This window comes from Morchella importuna (genome assembly GCF_003444635.1).
Source record: "Morchella importuna strain M04M26 chromosome Unknown Morimp01GS021, whole genome shotgun sequence".
Taxonomy (NCBI): Eukaryota; Fungi; Ascomycota; class Pezizomycetes; order Pezizales; family Morchellaceae; genus Morchella; species Morchella importuna.
Genome location: NW_025763418.1, coordinates 764506 through 785492, shown reverse-complemented (window position 1 = coordinate 785492; position 20987 = coordinate 764506). Strand labels below are relative to the sequence as shown.

The following is a 20987-nucleotide window of genomic DNA, read 5'->3' as shown; positions in this document are numbered from 1 at the left end:
AGAAGTCTCAAGCGAGATATAAAAAAACAGAACTAAAACAATTCTACTCCCCCACTGCAAAAGATCCTAGCAAGAAAAAAAGAAAGAAGGAAAAAAACAGAAACAAACGAGAAGTTCATTAAAGTTTCCTAGTAATAGAAGTTCGTCCTAGCAATAGCCGGAACCAAGAAAGAAAAGAAGGCGAGAAAAGAAAAGCATGATGTATAAACGCCATGATCCTACCCCTCTACTTGGGGGAGGGAGTAGCCGGAGCCGGAGCCGTTATAATTAAAAGGATGCCCATTTGTTGGTAATCAAATCGAAGCGTAATTAAAAGTTCGTGTATAAAAAATGCCAGGTGAAGAGGCAGAAAGGTAAGTTGTGAAAGGCTGTAAAATAAACAAACGAGAGAGAGAGGTTTTTTTGTAGCGAAAAAAAAGACACGTTGTTCTTTTTTGTACCGTCACAGCTTTTTTTTTCTTTTTGGCTTTCCAATTGGCGCTTCTTTTTTATGGTTTAAAGGAGGAGTCAGACGAAGAACGGGAGGTTGCGTTGGGTACCGTGTGATCGTCCAGTCTTTTGGTTGAGAGTTTCGAATTCGCCAATTTTTTGTAAATATCCCTCCTCTACCCGTACACTCAAAAAAGAAGTTCGACGGCGGCACATTTATTAGTTTATAATGAAAATACCGCGGCCTAGCGAATTGTTAGTATGTTGTAACAACCAAAAAAACACCTCTCCAGAAATCCTCAGGAGAAACTTACAGCAATGAGAGCGCCGAACAGAGCAGCCGTCGATTTCAGTGTGTTTGCGCTACTTTGTACCTGGATTGCTGGTGTCGCTGTAGGTGTATTATAAAGAGTAGCGTTCGGGGATGTAGTGTTGGTGCTGTTCTGAGCTGATACACTTGATGCCAGTAACAGCGTTGCGAGGAGCATGAACAAGGCCATGAAGAAAAGGTTATTGTTTGAGGAAGGCATTTTTGTTGATTATGAGTCTTTCGCGATTGATATGAGGATTGGAGGGGCAGGTGGTGAGGCGAATTGGACGACCGTGTTTATATGGCTTCTAGGGGGGTGAGGTACAGTAGGGAGGCGTAACAATAAGACTGGCTGTCAGGGTGATATAGTATGGGGCGGTAGTTGTGGGTTAACTAGTAGGTCGGTGCGGAAAATGGGAATAGGTAAGGTTGTCGTAGGTAAGGTTAAAAAGCTACTAGTAGTAAGAGAGATCTTAAAACGAAGATTGAAATGACAACAATGATTGTAGTATACTGGAAGAAGAAGAAGCGAAGGTGTCAACACGAAGCGACAGTCAGGTGGGTTATAGGAGGGTTTTATCTTTCAAGAAGGAAGAGAATAAAATAAAATAGAAAAAGAGAAGAAACCTATGTATGAATAAAAGAGTTGACCGGGGCGGGCGAGGGCGGGAATATATACATTCGAGATAACCTGTGGTGCATCCTACCGCATGCAACCCAACCGACTTGCTGCTGCTGCTCCCTCGCAGTTCCCTCCTGCCCTACCCTGTCTAAGGAAAGATACACAGCAGTAATGAACACCTTCGTTCTCGGTGGTACACGCCTTGCACACCGCGCTAAAACGCCTTCAGAGGGAAAAAAAATTTCAACCGCGACCGAACTGGCAGGGGGAGGGACTGAGCTGCTGCTGCACAGGGAAATTCGAAAAGAAGCAGTACTAGCATCTGAATAACAAGCAACCAAAGCTTTTGCTACTGCTGCTACTGCTGCTGCTGCACTGCAGCCTTTCTTGAGTGCTTTCCCGTCCCGTCCAGCCTTGTCCATGATGGTCAAACAGCCACCGTGCGGGCTAGAGTTACTCTACTCTAGACTCGAGAGAGTACTAGGGATTAGGTACCCATCGATCCTACTACACACACCTGTTTTGGTATCTTCGCCAACCTGTCCGGCAACGAACGTTATCAAAAGAAGTCTTCCTTGCCTGTCCGTTGCCTCCTGTGCCAGAAGGGAGAAAGAGAGCCTGGGGAAAGGGGAAACGTCCAGCGCCGTTCTCGGGGGGTGAGATCGGAGAACGTGGAGAAGAAACAGACAGAGAGCAGAGGCCCCCCACTCTTTCCGATCAACGGCCCTGTTTCGGGTTTGTTTGCTTCTCCACACTAAACTTTTAGACCGACTGCACCACTCTCGTACCTGGCCTACCCACACGTGGGTGTGGGTTTATCAAGGTACTAGGTGCTACAATAACAACATGCCATTTAAGGCTCACGATTTGGATGTAGACTTTCGGTTTCGGGGTCACTCTCTACGTGCTTTCCGGAAAAACAATAATAAGAATAAGAAGATATAATAAATTAATAACAATAACAGCAATCACAACTGTGATCATGAGTTCTCTCCGGTTTTAGGAAAGTAGCCTGTTTTCATGTCCAAACGTCACACCGGCCGGGCTTCAAACAAGAAATGTCAACAATTCCCCCCATACCAAGATAGAGATAGACATATCCAAATTATCCTCAATGGTATTCTAGCCTACCTTACCGGTGGGGAAATACTTTAACCGAGTTCTCCCCAGTGTTACCGTCGCGGTAAAGTGCCTTTACATCGCTAGGAACAAGAGAAGCAGAACTGTATCGGATATCCCCCCCCCCCCCATCCAATGTTGCACGGCGAAAGGTCGCTTCAGGAGCCGCAATGCGCTTGTTTCCAGCTTGTTGCTCCTTTGGGAATCGTCAACACGGCTACCCTTTTCCCCTTACAGAAGCCAATCCCGGCTGTTGGTAAGCTTTGTGGCTGATATTGGAATGGTCTGCCGAGGGGTTGACAGGAAAAGTAATAATCCCCCAAAATTCCTCCTTCCTCTTGGTTCATGGGAGGGTGTTTTCTGTCGAACTTCAGATAAATTGGAGCACACCTCCCCTAGCCCATCTGTGACGCAATGTGTCAATTCACATGTAGGCACTCCGCTTTCAGAAGGGAGGAGAATAAACTTGAATGGATACCTCCGATGTACCTCTACTTTACGATACATACATGTACATGTATTTCTCCCCTCTATCACCTCCTCTTTTATCTGATTTGCCGGTGTTGTATCCACCACTGGCAGACCGACTAGCTCCTCTAGAACCTTCGTGGACATGTACCGGCGTGTACATAGATAACAGGAATTGGGAAAACAGGAATTTTCTGGGTTCTATCTACTGTATGCAATCGCCCGCCGCCACAAGTGTCTCCTGTCGTCTCGCCTTTACTTTCCCAGTTCCATCTCCCTGGGTGGACGAAAGACCCCGGAAGTCTACCGAGTCTCACTCGGTGTCTGTACTTTGTGGTACTGTATGTACTCGTACACAGGGGGTACGGGTACAACCTTCAAAACCTTATTGCATGATTCGCATGTACATCGTTATAACATGTATATTGGCTGCTCAATGATCAGAAGAATCCCTTGCCGCAAGAGGACGCAGTGAGTAGAAGAGACGTATGTAGGGCTCGTAGGGTAATATGATTAATCCAAGACATACCATTCAACGTCAAGCGGCTTGGAATCCTCGCGGCAGAAAGGGAAAGGAAAAGGAAGTATCACAAGCCCAGAAAGAACGACATGTTGCCATATTTAGAAAGGCCTTCACTCAAGCACACACGGAAATGCAAGGTTAACTTTGAATCTTATGCGAGCACAGCCAGTAGATGACGCTACCGATCATCCTCGAGAGGCTGAAAGTGCTGCTTCTTTTATCGCGATAACACCACATTTTTATGGAACCCCACTTCGCGCGATTGATTGTATCCTTTCTACCCCACGCCCACATTGGGTTTTGGCCTCGATACCTGCTTAATTCCTGTTCATGGATGTTTACCCAGCCAGAAGCAAGAAAAAGAAAGTAAATATTCGACTGTACCCATATGCGGTTCCTTTTTTGAGTTCAAGAACACTCCTGCTGCTGCAATAACTGCTGAGCAATAAGCTAATAAGCACAAGATTATTTGAATCGGCGGCGTTCCTCTTGGAGAGATCACCGGCATGGCCCCGCGGCCGCGCGTCGGTGAATGGGCGAATAAAAATAGCACTTCTCTTTTTTCTTCCTGCATCCTCATGCTCCTTCGTGAATGGAAGATCTGGATAGGTTGTTCTGGCGAGCGCGGAAGATCTACCTTGGTGGTGTCCCTTGTCCATTTTACGTGGGCAACAAAAGTGGATGGGGGGATTTTGTTAATCATGACGAGTCTGTGCGATCTGTTCTGTTCTGCTCTAAGCAGAATATGTGTTCTCAAAGGTGTACGCAAGGGGAATAAGTGAAGTTTCAGCCTGTCTCAGTTTCAACTTGTTCTGTGCTGCTTTGTGCCCTTTTGCCTCTTTTTTCCACCACGGAGTATGCCTTGTACCTACCTACACCTCCTGTGTGTGTGCACACTGCCTTCCTATCATCCTTGAAGGCAAGTGGCTTTCTCACTCACGAAACGCCATCGTTCTTCTCTCCGTGGAGTGGAGGGAGAACATCCAACCTACCACATAACCGAGGAAATACCGACAGAGCGTACTTCCAATAGGGATCTATTCCTTTGCTGCTGCTGGTTCGTCTTGGTGCTGCGCGTTCAATTCCTTGTTAGCAAAGAGCCTCAGCCGGCGGACAGGCGCTAGGATACGGTTCCATAGTGCGGAAACACGCTGTGGGTTAATCTAGGGTTTTATTTTATTTTTATCTTTCTCCAGATTGAGTGCGTCATGTGGGGTACGCACAATGGTCAAGGATTGCATTTACTCTACGTAGAGTAGAGCAGGCATCTATCGGCGTACCCTATCAACCTCTTTGTTGTTTGGGCAAGTAAGCAGCGCAGGTGGACGAGTGATTACTCATGATACAAGACATGGCCATTGTCGATCCTGAGTTTGAGTTGGACCTACCACCGGAGACCGACCATTCTTTTCAGCCGAAAGGAAAAGAAATTCATTCTATAGCTGCTGCAGATGGGTACTTCTGTTATCATTCAGATATATATGCGAGTAAGGCCACTAGCGTGGGCTGAAAAGAACCAACAGTTTTGATTTCGATGAAGCGAGACTACACACCACCACAACGACCACCACCACCACCGCATACAACAACAACAACAACAACAACAACAACATACTGCAACTACGGATGCTGTTTGCGGGCCTTCTGTTCTTCTGACGTGAGGCCTTTTTAGAAAAGACATGTACAATTGAAAACAGCTAAGCGCTTGCTGGTTAGCAGTTACATGTACATGAAGCGCAGTAGGGCAACATGCTTAGAATATGTATGAGCGGTACGGTAAGATGCTCCGAGCCTACTCACCCACCTGGCCCGAGCTTTTCCACCTTTCAGCTTGAGAAGCCAGAAAAGCATTACATATGTTCTCCGGAAGCGGCTGGCGAGCTGAGTGGGCGGGGCTTTTGTCTCGTTTAGGCTGCGGTATTGGTATTGCGGGGGAGAGATAGTCGAGTTGACATACCTGGAGTACTTGTCAGCCTACCGGCCCGCCGATGACGGAGAGTCTTATATGTATGACATGAGCACATACACTATGTACTCATTTTGCAATTGTGTTTCCGGCTATCTATCTAGAGCAGATAAAAGAGCCAGCCCGCTCGTGGATCGTGACAAACAGGAAAGATAATGCGCGGGAAAGGTCGAGTAGGTGCTGCATCATGTGCTGTCACCCGTCGGGACCTGATCAGCCTGCGATTGGAGACGAACCCGGGGTTTGAGACACCGGGTTCGGCGCAATTGGTACATGGGCCATGCGAGATTAGGGAGGGTTATCGCTGGAGATTCAGACTGGGCTCGGCGGCGGGGGTGCGTTTTTTCGTCATTTTTGAGGGTGGGGATTTGGGGGGGGGGGGGGTAAGAGTGCAATATGCTGTGCGCTGAATCTTGATGGATAAGAAAAGCTTGTTTGAGCGTGCTAGATCTGGTTTATAATCTAGATGCTTCTACATCTTTTAGGGCACCGATTGTGGGCATGTATCACATGTTAATTGTGAATTCTGATGGACGGGTGGACGGCACGTCGCGTGGTGGTTATATAAAAAGCGATATAATACGCCGAGGACCCTCTCTACTGGTACGATGATCTTGCTACGTCCTCCCCTCCCTCACCATCTGCTCCGTGGGCCTGTTTGGCTACTGGAAAACACCTACAAAGTGACGGACGCGAGATGAGACAACGCGAGACCTTACTCTGGAAGCCTCGGGGATATTTTTACTTATCTTTCTCAAATGGCGCCCATCGGAGGTCTTGCCTCCAGGAGCTCGAGAGTTCGGGGATCAATTTTATATAAACTCTTGACTGCATCAATATGAGCTAAGGGTTAGGGTTATATTGACTTAGTTTACAGCCTTAAGGGCCAAGATGGTAAATACCTTATGTTCTTTCACCATCTTATTCGCTTCGTCGAGATAGTATGTATCCGCTGTGTGAAGTCTCGGTCTGGCTATGGCACCGGTGTTGATCTTAAGATAGGGCGTAAGACGGGTTTCTTCGTGCCATTCTTTGGCGCAGAGAACACGGCGAACAGCAAAGAAGAAAAAAGAATTAGTATGATGTTTTTCTCGGTGTAGTTCCCATTGGTATTGGCCAGTACTGCGTAGCCTTCCAGTAGAAGATATGACTGAGTGTTACCTACCCACTAGTCCATGGTAACTGGGAATAAGGAATACCAAGGTTCTGGTTTCAAACCTAACCTCCTGTCCTAGAACCAAAGTTATATTGTCAAACGAAACAGTGTTGCCACGCAATGAGCTTATTTGATGATTCAAGAATAAAAGTGGATCACTTGACGTATACATACACATAGTCGGGAGCACAACCACTAGCTGCGTAGTTATTCAAGAAATTGGGTGATTCGAAACACCTACAAGACATAGGGGGTAGGTTAATCTCCCATCTTGGACCTTGAGAAGCGGTGCGCGTGATCGTGCTTATCTATTCCTTTACGGTATTGGTTGGGGAAACAAAATAACGCCCCCTCGTTTTGAAATATGCCTCGCTGGTGGCACATACTAAGCCTTAACCTATCGATATTGTAACGTCATAACTGGAATTTAAACCTCTGCATTTGTTCGTGATTTCGCAATTGGATGTAGTCATCCGGATCCGGCGTGAAGTCGGGTGCCAAACACGAGTGATACTGGATGAAGCAAAGTTTTACACCACCGTAACGAGGGTTTTTGAAGTCGAGATTTTTTCTATAGCCGGCTACATGTAAGCATAGGTACTTTGCTAAGTACTGATTATAGGTTTACGTACTCGCCTCTATAGGAATGTGGTATTTATGTATTTCTCATGGAAACTTTCTAGGTGAGTGCTATTGGGGTTGGGTACCTAGTAACCGGTAATCGAGGTTACTAAAGTAGCATAAGTTTGGAAGCTACATATATTTATATACGTATATTACCACTAACTACATACGTCTTTATTCTTTTTTTTTGGTTTTAATTTGCGTGACTTATCCAGAGCTCATACTTTAGAAAAATTGGCCCAATTTCATCACCAAGATGTAACTAAGGACAAATTAACCTGGCTATAAACTATCCAATTAAGAAAATGAAGAAAAAGACTACCTATAAAAAGAATTTACCAAAACTCTCTAAAAGCTCTACAAAGTTAACCCTAACCCATCAACGATTGCTCCACCTGCTCTCGTTCCAAAAACGTGGAAGTAGAGAAACCGGCGAAAGAGCTATGCTTCTAGTTCAGAAATTCCGAATTGGGAGAATAATTAGACTCGAGGAAGGTGGGGTGCTGCTGAGGGAGGCCCACACCGACGGCCAGCCCAAAAGCAGCATAATATGTTGAATATGGAGTTCATAAGAGGTAGATCTAGAGGAGAGGAAGTTGATATGAAGAAAACATGATTTGCAAAGATGTGAGTAATTTTGGCCGCTATCAGGATTAGTAAGTAATTACTGTTTGACACTTTTTTAAGAAGACAAGTACACGTATGTAGTTGAAGCATTTTATAACTGCAGATGCCGCGAAATAAATTTCAAACAGCTCCGGGTATATGAGTCACAAAAAGCTTTGCAGTTAACTGCAGTTCAAGGCCTAAGAGCACAAAATGGCTTTTGTGCACTCCCTAGGTCTGCGGTGGGGGCCTAGGCTGGCGTTCTTCTCTAAATTATAATCTGCAGGGCGTATATCTTAACTCTTCATGAAACACACACAACCTGAGCCTGACTCAATACCATAAGTTTTACATGTGCCTCTAGAGGCTATCTTCTCTCGGGTGGGGACAGATAATAATGGCGAGCCGCGAGCGGCTCTTCTTTAGAGGTAATACAGTGGAGTCCCGATAGTAGCAACCTCGATAATAGCATATCCTCGATAGTAGCATATGTTTGGGCAATCCCAAACGAGTCGGTACGGGCAAAGTTGTTCTCGATACAAGCATATCCCCGATAGTGGCACACGAAAATCCGTTCCCGACCATATGCTATTATCGAGACTCCACTGTATTTGCAAACGGTTATTCTTTTTTGGAAAATGAAACAACACGATGTCCTTGAGAAATGCATATGCCGGACTGAACAGGTGGGCTTTCGGCCCACATTTCTATTTATAGCTCGCATCCTGTGGCCGTAGAGTACGTGGCAGAATGTTGCGTCAAAAGAACATACATTATTGCGGAGAGTATGAAGCCACTTGGCTAGTAGGCCTGAAAAAGACATGTAATTAATATATAAAATCATATACATGGAAAAGTTGCTTCAAGGAGCACAATCGATCGACCCGTCCTCCGTCTTGATTATCACGGTCAAGCCCTTGAAACCCATTTTGTGGGCTCGATTACATAGAGCAGGGACGTGGAATAACTTTCTATAACTTTCTAGGTATTTACACACATCAGCAGTTAAAGTCGAGTTGATCCGCGAAGTTGGGTCTGGAGCCCAGTCATGATATCTCACTCGCTAGGTCTCCCTGGATGGTTAGTAAGCCCGGCTGTGGAACGATGTGGAACGAATTAGTTTTCCCGTCTGAGATTTCGTAAGACTAGGGAGAGAGGATGCAGGACCGGGAGATGAGCTGCAAATGGTACTGGAGCGGGCATGGTCCCACAGGGAGTATTGAGCATGAGATATAGTGGCATAAATACAGGACGGGGGTCCAATATCACGGATGGGCAGATTATGGCGTTCAGGTTTGCCGCACAATTTCATAATCGAAGCTAGTCTAGTCCTATGGATTTAGGCCAGCTACTTGAGCTGTAAATTCCAGGCTGAGGCGGTATCAGATAAATTTTATTCGGACACATAGGCTTCCGTCATGGATTATCACTCCGCGTTCAAAGCAGCATTCACTTTCTATTAAATTCCTATGTAGGCCGTGTGGTCTATGAGGACGCTCGAAGCGAGGCTTTGGTGTGTTCTCGTGGGCCTCTGCCCCTGCCTGTTCTCGGGTTCCTTGGGGGTAGCTAGTAGAAGGTGATTCTGAGAATAAAAGTGTTTTTTGTTGATCTTGAAGAGCACCCGGACAGAAATGGATTTAACCGATAATTCTTATATATAGGTATATTAAACGTGTGCTGCAGTCAGGCATTGTCTTTATAATGCCTCGAGGCAAGGACGGCAGTGTGTCCTCAAAGCTCCTTGTCCTCCTGGACCTCGGATATGCAGGTGTTTGCTGTAGTTATGGCGTATTGTTCGAGCATGGTGGCATATATCTAGCTCCGGGTTTACCATACCAACTGCCTCTAATATTGAGCATTCCAACAAATTCAGTCGCGGTACCAGCACTTCCATATCACATCGTGCACATCAATCTCGAAATTCCCCATGACCATCCATTATATCACTCTAAAAGTCAGAAGAAGAAGCAGAAACCCAGTAGCAGAGAGAAAAAAAAAGATCGATGCCATTTTTGAGCGCCTTTAGAAATTGACAACACGGGTAGTAAGTAAAAAGAGATTCCGGACCCCCTGGCCTTCGAAAACACTTGCCCTGCCCCATTCCCCCACATTGCCCGTAAAAGTAGTGGTTGGGGCTAGGCTCATGATATCAATTCCTCCTTTCCCATACCTCCATTTTTCCAGTTTTTTTTTTTTAATTGTTGGTGGGTTTGGTGCGTTTATTTCTTCTTGGCGGGGACATCGGTAATGGTGAGTCCTAAAAAGAGAAGCTATTAGTCAAGCCCCAGGGATGGCTGGGTTGCAAAGGAGTGGAGGGGTGCGTACCGGGAGGAAGGGACTGCTTCAGCTTCTCGGCCTTCTCGGCATCGTTGAGGACAAGAGTGTAGAGGTGACGGTGGCACCTGACCTTGAACTTGATGGAGCTCTGGCCCTTGGTGGACTTCTGTAGTATCGAAAAGATTGCCCATCAGCATTCCGTTCCAACTCCAATTTCAAGGTCCTCCCCCCCCAGTGCCAACTTTCCATCCCAGTCCCCCTTCTAGTTTTTTCAATCTTCCGTCTCCCTCCACATCTGCTACAGGGCGACTATCCGCTGGGATTGGGGGAAGGTAAAACACATTGAAAACCGACCTTTATACGGGCAGCTATAGATTCAAAATTTCGTTAGCTCATCTTTTTCCATCTCCCTCAAAACTTCCCCCCCAGCCAAAAGAAATGGGGCGTACCCTGAGCATCCTTGCGCCTGCACAGCTCAATGAACTGCTTGATGTCGTGAACCTGCTTAGGCATTTTTTTTGGTCGGAATGGGTTGGTGCGGAGGATTTGGTAATTGTCGTCTACTGGTGCTATCGTCGGCGTTCAATAATTACGAAGGTGTTGATGCTTGCCCAGTTGATGCGTTCGAGGGTGCGTGTGTGTGCCGTTGGACTGTCGCTCTAGATTAGGGCTTGCACCCTTTCTACACAGCCACTTGTGCCACAGCCACGCGGGAAGAAGAGCCACGCGGCTTGTTATCTTATCTTATCGCCGATTAGATTGTTGACTCATTTGCCACAGGGCGACGTAATCGTCCCTGGCAGTAGAGGCCACAGCCACATTTAAGGTAGCTACAGCCCACTCCAGTTCCTACCTGTCTACTGAGCTCTCAAACACTGCTTTGCTACGAAACAACTACTACAGAAACATGCCACAGACACCACTGGACCGCGCGCTACACTCTAAAGTACGTGACCTCTTTCTTTGAAAAAATAGCATGTACATGTTCTCCCGAAGGGCGTTCGACGATCTGACAGACGTGCTGGCGCAGAATGCATTTCTGGGTTTGTTACTTCCTCCTTGGTTAGTTTCTGTTGTCGGGGAAGTGGGGTGGAGATGTGCGCTGGCGGCTGGTGAGCTTGGAGTTGGTGGCTGATGTATGTTGGCGGGTGCAGCGTTCGCAGGAATCATCACGGCCGTCGCAGCGTGGACGATACTGAAGCCGGACCCGATCTTCCCGCTGGCGGGGCCGAGTGGTGGTTAGTAGTCGGTTTCCTCCTATTTATATCCATTTAGCTGGAATGGGCGCGATAGCTGATGTTGGTTGTGGTTGTGCATAGACCCGACGGACTGGACAAAGGGCGAACTGACGAATTGGCTAAGAGCGGTTTGCGACCACCTTCCTATACCCGTGGCTGTGTGCGAGTATGTGTAGTCTAAGTGTGCGGTTGCTATACAGAGAGGCATCGAGCCTGAAGAGGGCGCGACGAGAGAGTTGATGGCGGCGGAGGTGAAGATCATTAGGAGGCAGCAGGCTGCGGCTGCGGCTGCAGAGAGGTAGAGGTATGGTGTTGCTGTGGGATTAGGGTAATATGGATGGACGGATTGAGGTTATAGATACCATTCTTAAACACCAGTATTCAAAGCACAAACTATTCTTCCTTGATCAACTGATTGCTCTATTTATACTCAAAACTAAATTTAATCCCTAATTGCAATTGTGAACGCACACACCCGCCCCATTTCTACCAGCACAATGATCATTGACACCTCTAGCCGCACAATCCATGATCAGATGAAAGTCCATGTCTATTCCCGCCCACCCCAATATTCCCATTACTCAAATCTCGAACAAGCACCTCCTACTAATTGTCTCGAACCAGACCCAATTCACTCCTACTAATTCCTACTAATATATGTACCATCCGTACCTGTCCCTATCCACCTGCAGAACTATCATTGACAGTACATATAGGCTACTAGAGGCTTCACTCAACCACTCGTAATGTCAATGATCGCACTAGCACAATTTTCGACCCGTGATCTACTGAACGCCTGAGCCGCGGTCTTCCATCGCATCCTCGAACACGGACCCCATTCTATCTCCCAATCCCATCTCTTACTCTAAAACCAAACTTTCCCAGCTCCTCCCATCAAACCATCTTGTCCCCTATCAACCCACCTTATCTTATCCCCCACCAACCCACCTCTACAAACTCACGAAATCACAGCAGCTAAAACGAGCGCACGAACGACCACAGGATGCACACTACGCCCCAGTATCCCGCCCAAACCACCTCAACCGCCCCCTCTCAGATTTTTTCTGTATGTATGCCAGTTCAGTTCAATTGACCCCCGCCAACCCCGCCAGCTCTAGAACAGACGTAACCAAAAAAAAAAAAGAAGAAAAAAAAAAAAAGTAGCCACATTTTGAGCAACCCGGATAATATGTCACCACCACAAGGAGCATATACAAAGGGGCCGATGCCAATTCTCGAACCCGAACCCCTCCAATTCCAGCCATATATAAGAAAGAGACGGGCCAGAAGGAATAAGAAAGATGAGGATGGAAAAGGAAAAAAAAGGAAAAAAAAGAAAAACGGAAAAGAAAGAAAAAGAAATGAACCCCCAAGATGACAACAATAAACAAAAATATACTCCATCCCCCGTCCCTGCCGCCCATCCTCTCCCTCCTGCCCTCCCTCTTAAGTTTTTCATGCACGCGCCTCTACAGCTAGGCAGCTAACCACAGCAAATGCAATGCAAATTATTCACAAGAAGGCGAAAACGAGCGAGGTTTAAAAAAAAAAGAAAAAAGAAAGTAAATTTTCCCAGCACCTAAAAATTATAGTAAGTCTCTCAACCATCTAATCACAAATCTAAACAGGCACGAGTGCAACACTCTCAAATGCAATCTGGAAGAACTCCTGCATGGCGTTCCAGTGGAAGAGGATGCCGCCAAGGACGCACACATGCCAGATGTTGTGGCTGCCACCGAACCAGTCGAAGAACCCAGGGTACCAGCGCTCAGGGACTTGCATGGCGTAGATAAATGCGCCAGAGAGGTATACCGCAATCTACACACACGGCGAATTAGCTAACTGTCAAGTTCACGATCGTACCTGAAGGGGGATACATACGGATTTGACAATGGGCAGGTAGAAGGTCATGGTCCACATCATTCCTCTTGTCCAAATCAGCTGGAACATCGGGATTGTGCCGGTGGCTCCGAGCGTCAAGTAGAAAATGACTCTCCAGACACGCATGTCGGCTTTGTTGAACACCGGGTTCCACGGCAGGATAACACCGGCGATGCCAAAGACGAGGGTAATTCCCATGTAGATGCTACGGCTGATAGGGTGCACATAGAAAGCGGTATACTCAGTCGTCATGATCGACGCCGCAATGAGCATAGAGATACCGCTGTAGTCCACACACGCAAACCTCTCCATCGTTGTCTGGTGCGAAATTGACGAGAACGTATGCCAGATGGTTGAGCAGGCTAGTGCCTTTGCCGCCGCCAAGAAGAACAACCCGTTAATAAACTTATCGGCGGTCGTATGGTCACTAAAGATCTGCGACGTAGGATAGAAGTAAAAGGCAATCGCCAAAATAAGCATAAAACCCAGCCCATGGGTCCAGATGTTGCATGTCTCGTTACTCAGTGTAAACGCGCTCTTGACGCACTCCAACTTTGTCTCTGTGAAGCGGTAGCCTCTCAGGATATATGGGTTGACCCTCCACGGGAACGGCAGCTCCTCATAAGTGATAAGACGGCGCTCCCTCGCAGCCTTGATTGCGCGCTCGATGCTCTCCGCAAGCTTGTCCTTAGCGTCGATGACACGGTCCGCACCTGCATGTGCCTGGGCCTCAAAGTCTCCGAGTAGCTCCTCGAGAAAGCGGACACCGGCGTGTACCTTGGCGGGGAGGGTGTCCTTTGCTTCGAGGACGTCGTGGTAGCTGGACTCGAGGACTTCTACGATGACGCGGGCACGGCGACGGCCCTCGCCGCTGATCTTGCTGCAGCCATGGCGCACGGCGAGGAGCGTGGTGTAGGCGCGGCTGATACCCTCGTCGAGCTTGAGATTGCCGTAGGCTTCGAGGGAGTCGAGGCGACGTTCGAGCTCAGAGAGGAAGTGGTCGACCTGGGTAAGGTAAGTGTTCTGCCTCTACTTTTCTTCTTTTCTTCTTTCGCTTTTCTGCTGGGGGGGTGGAGGTATGCATACTTTGGCGAGGAGAACTTCCTCGTCGAGGAGCTCGGTGGAGAAGTGACGGGAGTGTGAGTGTGTGGAGTGACGGCGGGGCTTTCGGTGCGTCGGTTTGGTGGGGTTGAATGTATCCCATGAGTCCATGATGGACGTGGAACCGGTGCAGCTTGCCATTGGACGGACGGCTTGGTGCCTCTAGTTAACTGAATTCCTTTCTCTGAAGATTGTTTTCTTCCTTTTTGTTTAAATCTTTCTTTTCTTTACTTTCTTGGGCCGGGGTCCTGGATTGCGCCTATGTTATGTAGATATAGATTCCTCCACCCACACCTGCTATGTATGTGCTGTCTCTGTGACCTGTAAAGCACCAGAAGAAGCGCGCAAAAGAAACAGTGCAAGGCAAAAAAAAAGAAAGGAAAAAAAAGTAAAAGGGAAAAAAAACAGATCTACACTATATATCCTCACTTCACACACACGCCGAAGCCCCGTGGTCGAATGGTAGACGAGGTTATGTAGGTAATGTGTGGGAACAAGTAGAAGAGAACCAGATAGGACTATATATGGCAGGGGAGGGAGGGGTGGTCTGGTAGGGTCTGTTTTTTTAAAAAAGGAGACGCGCCAACCATGAGATCAGTTATTGGAGGAGGCTTAAGGCCGACGACGCCGAGGAACAAAGGAGAGAGGAAAATTGACGACGAACGGACAGACGGGGGCGGGTTGGGCGGGCGGTAGAGACCGAATGGGGCTTTAGGGCAGAGTGCGGATGCCGGCCAGGCCAAGTGTGGGGGGGGGGGGGGGGGGGGGGGGGGGGAACGAGGAAGAGAGGGAGGAGAGGAAGGGAGAGAAAGGAGGAGAAAAGGAAAGGGAGTGAATTATGAGATATATGGAAGAAAGGAAGAAGAAGAAGAAGAAGGGAAGGAAGGAAGGGAAGAAAGGAAGACTTGAGTAATGTTCAATGTACGAATATGCAGGTTAAAATTCAGCACTACTGTATTCTACTCTATCTGTCGGTATATTCAATGTTATTGTTGTTGGAACTCTACTGTTAGCAGCTACCTACATCCTCTTACTCTTACTCCAGCTTCTTTCCCTTCCAACCTAAAACTAAACCCTCGGCATATTACAACCTTACAAACACTTTTTTTTTGTTGAATTTCCGGGGGGAGACAGCAGGGTCTCTCGCCCCCAAAACAGCTCTAGCGACCGGTACCGTTCTCTCAACCCTGGCTTCTCCCAATATGGAACCAACCCCCCCTGGTTCACCTCAGGCAGGGCACCTCTCTGGGAAACGTCCACTCTCCCCTCAAACCCAAGCGACAACAAGAGGTGGCGATTCACTCTATTCTGTTAGATTAGATTAATTGCGACTCCTCCGATAGACAACTGACTGATCTTCACTGTCTGTGCCGTGCGTGGACGACCACGAGGAGGAAGAGTAAGCAGAAAATAAAAAAAAGTTTTGAACCATGGCCGGGCGCTTGACGAGTCCTATGCTCTGTGTATGCACAGAAGCTATTTTGACCCTTCTGTGCCTTGCGCCGTGGGATACGTACTCTCCAAGAACTCCAAGAACCCCAAGAAAACGGGCAAAAAAAAGTCTTTCCTCATTACCTACTACATACCTAACCTACATGTACCTACAAGGTACTCTTGCTTGCGCATACACACTTACGGTGTAGCATACGACGCCGCCCTCTCCGCCCTCTCTGCCCTCCGCCCTATCTGCCTACATACATAATGGCATAGCACAGCATAGCATGTGGGAGCTTCCATTGGCTACTGACGAACCAAGCATTTCCTACACATGCCTCCTGCTCCCCCCAAGATGCAAGACACAGACACATGTTTACTCGACCTGGCTGACATTGCGAAAAAACCGGCGTAAAAAGCAGGATTCGCACCTTCTCGCTCTGCCGCGCGCAGGTGATCGTGGGGATTGTATTGGGACCAGCTCCTACTTTTTTCTTTTTTGACTAGGAATTGTATCCTGTGCTATGGAAATGTGAGAGGTGGATTAGTTAGTAAATAGCAAGCACTGGCAAGCAGTGGTACTCTACTAGGTAGACCTCTAGATCTACCTTACCTACATTACCAATCTACAACCCCCTCCCTACCCGTCCATATCACAAAATCTCTCATTGGCACCGGCATACCCACCACTCAGATCGGGCTCCCCGAATCGAGAAACCCAAGACCCAAGAAACACTCCCTCCCCCCATTGTAACCCGACCCCATGACGGGGAGGGGAAATGATGCCTAAATCAACATTTTACTTTTTTACCGTCGTGCCGGGAAAATGCTGCTGCTGCTGTGCTGTGCCGATGACCCGCGACGCGCGCAGCGTAAATAGTGGAGAGATAGATAAATAATAGGGATAGGGAACCCCGCATTATTAGAGAAGAGCATTATTAGAGAAGACAAGAGGTCGAGCCGAGTTTGTTTAATAAGGCAGGTGGGCGAGGTGAGGTGGGTGAGGTGGGTGATCCAAGCTGAATGGGTGTAGGGGTGGGCGGGTTGCGAATGCATAAGTACATAATGTGGATGTAGGTGCGGCGGTGGTTCGGGGCGGAATATGCAGGGCACTTTATTAGAGTGGAGGTGGGGTGATAATAATGAGGAATAAGAAATAATAAATAAGAGGAGGGGAAGAAGAAAGTCTGCCAGATCTTTTTTGTCTGTGCTGTGCCAGATGGTAGGCAGGTGGAAAACTCCAGAGGAGTGCGGTCAGTAAAGTAGTTGAAAGATAGAGCAGAATATGATCTGGTTCTCTGGTATTGGTATTTGTAATTATTACTCTGCTCTTGCTATGCAACCAGGTATGCAGAAATATGAAACGGTAGCAAAAAACGGAGATGGAAAGGAAAAAGAAAAGAAAACAAGAGAGCCAAAATGCGCAGTCCATTAGTCGTCAACATTAAAGCATGCCAATAGATTAAAAAAAAAAAAGCCAAATAAATAAAACCCCGATTCTCAAAAGTGCAAGATGCGTTGCAGCTACGACATTGGCGGGGGGTGGGGTACAATCACACCCCATCACTCACTCACCCCCTTCCCACACCTTCACCGCCTCCCCCACCCTCACCAAGCCCACCCCTCCCGCCTTCCCTTCGACGGCCAAATGCTTCATATGTACTCCAAAGACCACCCGCCCGCCTACCCTGCGACTCTTTGCAAGCGTCACATAAGGCTCCTCATTCTTCACGGCCGTCTCCTGGTCCACACACACCATATGGCACCTCCGACACGCCCCCAGCACCTCGAAAAACTCGCCGCCGACCTTAACATGCGCCCAGCGGTCCTCGGCATACGCACCCGCGCCACCGCGAACCACAATGTTTGCGCGGAACACATCGGCCCGCGCGGCCTTCCCGCCGGTACACAGGATGGCGGCGTTGAGCGCATCAACACTTGCGCGGTGCACCAGTAGGATGGGGCTCTCGTTCGACAGCCCAATGGGAGCCTCGCCGCCGGCTTCGGCCTTGGCTGCACCTCCAAGGTGCGGCTTGAAGTGGCGCTGGCCGCTGGTCGCGGGGAAGCGCGCGAGCGTGCAGGGGACGCCGACGGCCGCGGTAAAGAAGTCAACGATGTGTTGCGCCGAGTACGTCAGCGCCGTTATCTTATCACCGCAGACGCGGGAAGGGCTGGGATGCAGGGTGTGAAGCTCCTCGGGGTGCATGAGAGCGGGATTGAGAGCTGCGGGGAGGAGGAGGGGCGGTATGGTTGTGGATGGTGATGTGCAGCATGCCGGTTTTGAGGTCGACTGAAGGGCGGATGAGCGCCATGCGGGGGTAGCGCTTCTGGTCGATTGCGGCGCCGGTGCCGAGGTGGACAAGGCACCATTCACGGTCCCAGGCGAGGCCGTGAGGGCGCAGCTCCCAGGGTTGTGAGGCGGGGATGGAGTAGCCACCGCAGGATTTTATGGGGTAGATTGTGAGGTTTTCAACAGTGAGAGCTGCTGACGCTGATGGCTGGCGGGCGACGGCGGGGGTAGGGGTTGTGTGGTCGACGTAGAACTCCTCGAGGAAACGGAGGAAGACGAGAAGATCATTGACGGTGCTCATGGCGCCGAGGGAGATGCGGATTGCGCCGGTGGGCTTGCCGCGCATGACGTCTTGGTCGTCCCAGCAGCGGTGACCGGATAGATAGTTTTGCTCGATTTCCCAGGCTGCGAGGCCGACGTGCTGCTCGATGCCGCCGGGGTTGCAGAGGCCGCCGGTGCGAAGGTGGATGTTCTTGACACTGGCGAGCTTTTCGACCTCGGCATAGCCCACCCAGGTGCCGTCTGCGCGCTGCATGTTGAAGGCGATGATTGGGCCCTGCGTTAGGGGGGATTTGTAGTCGCTGGAGCTATAAATCTGGCAGAGCTTGCGGCCGTTCCCATGCCTGAGATTAGAGAGAAGATCGTACATGATAGCGACGAGTGAGAATGCATGTCTCGAGATAGTCCCATAGTCGCCGTATAATCTCTCATGCGTAGTAATGGCCGCATCCAGAGCAAGTATCGAGTGAAACGCACTCGTCCCGTCCTCGAGATGCGAATGCGGCGAGTCCTCTTTCCGCGCATTAAAGCTCCCCCCGCACCCCACCACAGCATCCACAGTCCCTCCCCCAAAGTACCTCCGCGTCTTCAGTATCCCCGCCGACGCCCTGCGTACAATCAACGCCCCTAGATCCGGGAAGCCAAACATCTTATAAAAGCTTAGTACCGTAAAGTCCGGCGCCGTCTCGCTATCCCTCAGATTTAGCAATGACGTCGTCACCAGCGCCGCCGCATCCAGCAACGAGTACCACCCGCTCTGTGCCTTCCTGACCCTACCCGCCCAATCCTGCGGCAGTCTTCGTCCAGTGAAGTTCGACTGTGCCGGCCACCCAAACAGCCCCACCCCATCATCCTCGCAGGGGCTCCGTAGCCACAGCTCAACCTCAGCGTCCGAGGTGTAGCACGTTGCTTCTTTTGCAAGCTCCCGGATCCCAACGAGGCTTGTGTGGGCGTCGCTGTGGTAGCGGTACCGAAAGCCCTCCGGCTGCGCTGTGAATGCCTCGAGAACGAGCTTCATCCCCGTGGTGGCATTGGCGCAGAAGACGACGTCGAACTCCTCGGGGTCGGCATTAAAGAGGCGGAGGACACGGAGACGGATGTCGTCGATGCGCTTGGTGGTCTGTTGGGAGGAGGGGGATGGCGAGTGAGGGTTGCCGTAGATGTTTGAGCAGAGGTCGGAGGAGAAGGCGTGGATGAGCGAGGTTGCATAGAGGGTGGTGCCAGCGTGGTCGAGGTAGGTTATGTCTTGCTTTTGTTAGCTAATTGCTCTCTAGTTAGCTATAGAGGAGTCAGTTAGGTTAATTACCTTTAAGCTGTGGGTACTCGGTGGCCCTGAGCTCTTCGACATGGGGATTGTAGCCTAAGGACACAGCTCCCTGGAGGATGGAGTCTCTCGACGGGTCCATGTTCAAGGTCTGTACGAATTAAGGTATTCTGTGTAAATTATTAGGTTAAGGTTCTATCCGCCAGCGGGATGTATTATGTTGCTTGTTCTCTTTCTGCTGCGGCACCCTGCATGTGTGGACATTCTCCAGAGTCGTGACGGCGGGGGGTGATGGTGATGGTGTTGGTGATGTGTTGTGGGGAATGTGGCGATCCCCGGTCGGCTCTTGGATCCCGCCGTTATCCTATGTGTAGATCCAGGTCCGGGCCTTATCCGAGATGCATGCTTGGCGATAACGGGGTCAATGATACCGATAGCAGACAAAACATCGTGGGCCTAGGAGTCTTGTTATCGTTCCAATTAGGTACTAAAAACACAGTATCGAGCCTTTGAACGATCCCGTGCAGAGCCAGACTACTGTATGTATAATAAACTCAGATTATTATTGACATCGGAAGAACACCATAGTACTAGCTTGACCACCACTACTACTTAGTGGTGTTAAAGATGCCCATAGGATATTGTTGGTAAAAAAAGGTAGATCTCTCAGGCATGAATCCGTATTTTATGTGTAGATTTCATCCTCTTTTTCGGCAAAGTCCGAGGTCTACGCTGCCCCCACTAACATCGCTGTGTAGATGCTTTACCTTATGGGCGTTGGTTCGCCATTCGTGGACAGGGTGCCCCGCCAATGACTTCCCCAGTCCCCAGGGTACCCACACAGGCCTTGACCAACGGAACCGGTAGATCCTTTAATTATTGTCCTTCTCCCTAGGTTTATCCTATTGTAATGCCAATAGCCAATTCCCTTATATCTACTCTTCTTCGAAGAAATTAATCTAGATCCTCTCTCTTCAGATATAAATGAGCTTATTTTCGTTAATACTGAGATCCGTATGTGTAAACAACACCGCATCTTAGTTATAAATACTCCAAAAAACGTTTTTCTAAACGTTAATAAGGCACTTTTTTCTTTTTGTGGAAACATTTTAACCTTTTGATGTGTTCGTTGATGGCAGATTGCATATTTAACAATCTCCGCCAATGGTAATCTTTCCAGAAGCCTGAATTTCCCTCTCCACAAACAATCCAAACTACAGGCGAAATAACCTGAGTGGGACGCCCTATTTGTCAACTGAAAAGCTTTTTCAATCTGGTATAGCATCATGAGCTTAACCCTGAGCTGTATGCGTAAACATGCGTCCCGCGAAGAAAGATATCGTTTTCGTTTTTTTTCTCTTTCTTTTTCCCTAGAGAGTGTTTCCATTAACTCTAGAGCT

The 20987-nt window shown here is 48.7% G+C and overlaps 5 protein-coding genes across 5 annotated transcripts; 1 reads left to right on the top strand and 4 right to left on the bottom strand.

Annotated features, from left to right (window-relative positions):
• Positions 1-653: 653 nt before the first annotated feature.
• On the bottom strand, positions 654-959 carry LAJ45_07042 (uncharacterized protein; the record flags this gene model as incomplete). Its single annotated transcript, XM_046116601.1, has 2 exons — positions 654-674; positions 744-959. 2 exons carry the CDS (start codon positions 957-959, stop codon positions 654-656), a joined length of 237 nt encoding a protein of 78 aa, XP_045970370.1.
• A 9083-nt stretch (positions 960-10042) lies between these two features.
• Positions 10043-10613, bottom strand: LAJ45_07041 (uncharacterized protein; the record flags this gene model as incomplete). The annotated part of the gene is made up of 4 exons (XM_046116600.1): positions 10043-10080; positions 10149-10266; positions 10455-10468; positions 10550-10613. The coding sequence occupies 4 exons, from the start codon at positions 10611-10613 to the stop codon at positions 10043-10045; spliced, it is 234 nt and encodes a 77-aa protein (XP_045970369.1).
• Positions 10614-11007: 394 nt separating this feature from the next.
• On the top strand, positions 11008-11640 carry LAJ45_07040 (uncharacterized protein; the record flags this gene model as incomplete). Its single annotated transcript, XM_046116599.1, has 5 exons — positions 11008-11046; positions 11131-11143; positions 11255-11338; positions 11420-11466; positions 11539-11640. The coding sequence occupies 5 exons, from the start codon at positions 11008-11010 to the stop codon at positions 11638-11640; spliced, it is 285 nt and encodes a 94-aa protein (XP_045970368.1).
• A 1318-nt stretch (positions 11641-12958) lies between these two features.
• Positions 12959-14431, bottom strand: LAJ45_07039 (uncharacterized protein; the record flags this gene model as incomplete). The annotated part of the gene is made up of 3 exons (XM_046116598.1): positions 12959-13156; positions 13220-14224; positions 14306-14431. The coding sequence occupies 3 exons, from the start codon at positions 14429-14431 to the stop codon at positions 12959-12961; spliced, it is 1329 nt and encodes a 442-aa protein (XP_045970367.1).
• A 2890-nt stretch (positions 14432-17321) lies between these two features.
• Positions 17322-19729, bottom strand: LAJ45_07038 (uncharacterized protein; the record flags this gene model as incomplete). Its single annotated transcript, XM_046116597.1, has 3 exons — positions 17322-17805; positions 17909-19568; positions 19630-19729. 3 exons carry the CDS (start codon positions 19727-19729, stop codon positions 17322-17324), a joined length of 2244 nt encoding a protein of 747 aa, XP_045970366.1.
• Positions 19730-20987: the final 1258 nt, after the last annotated feature.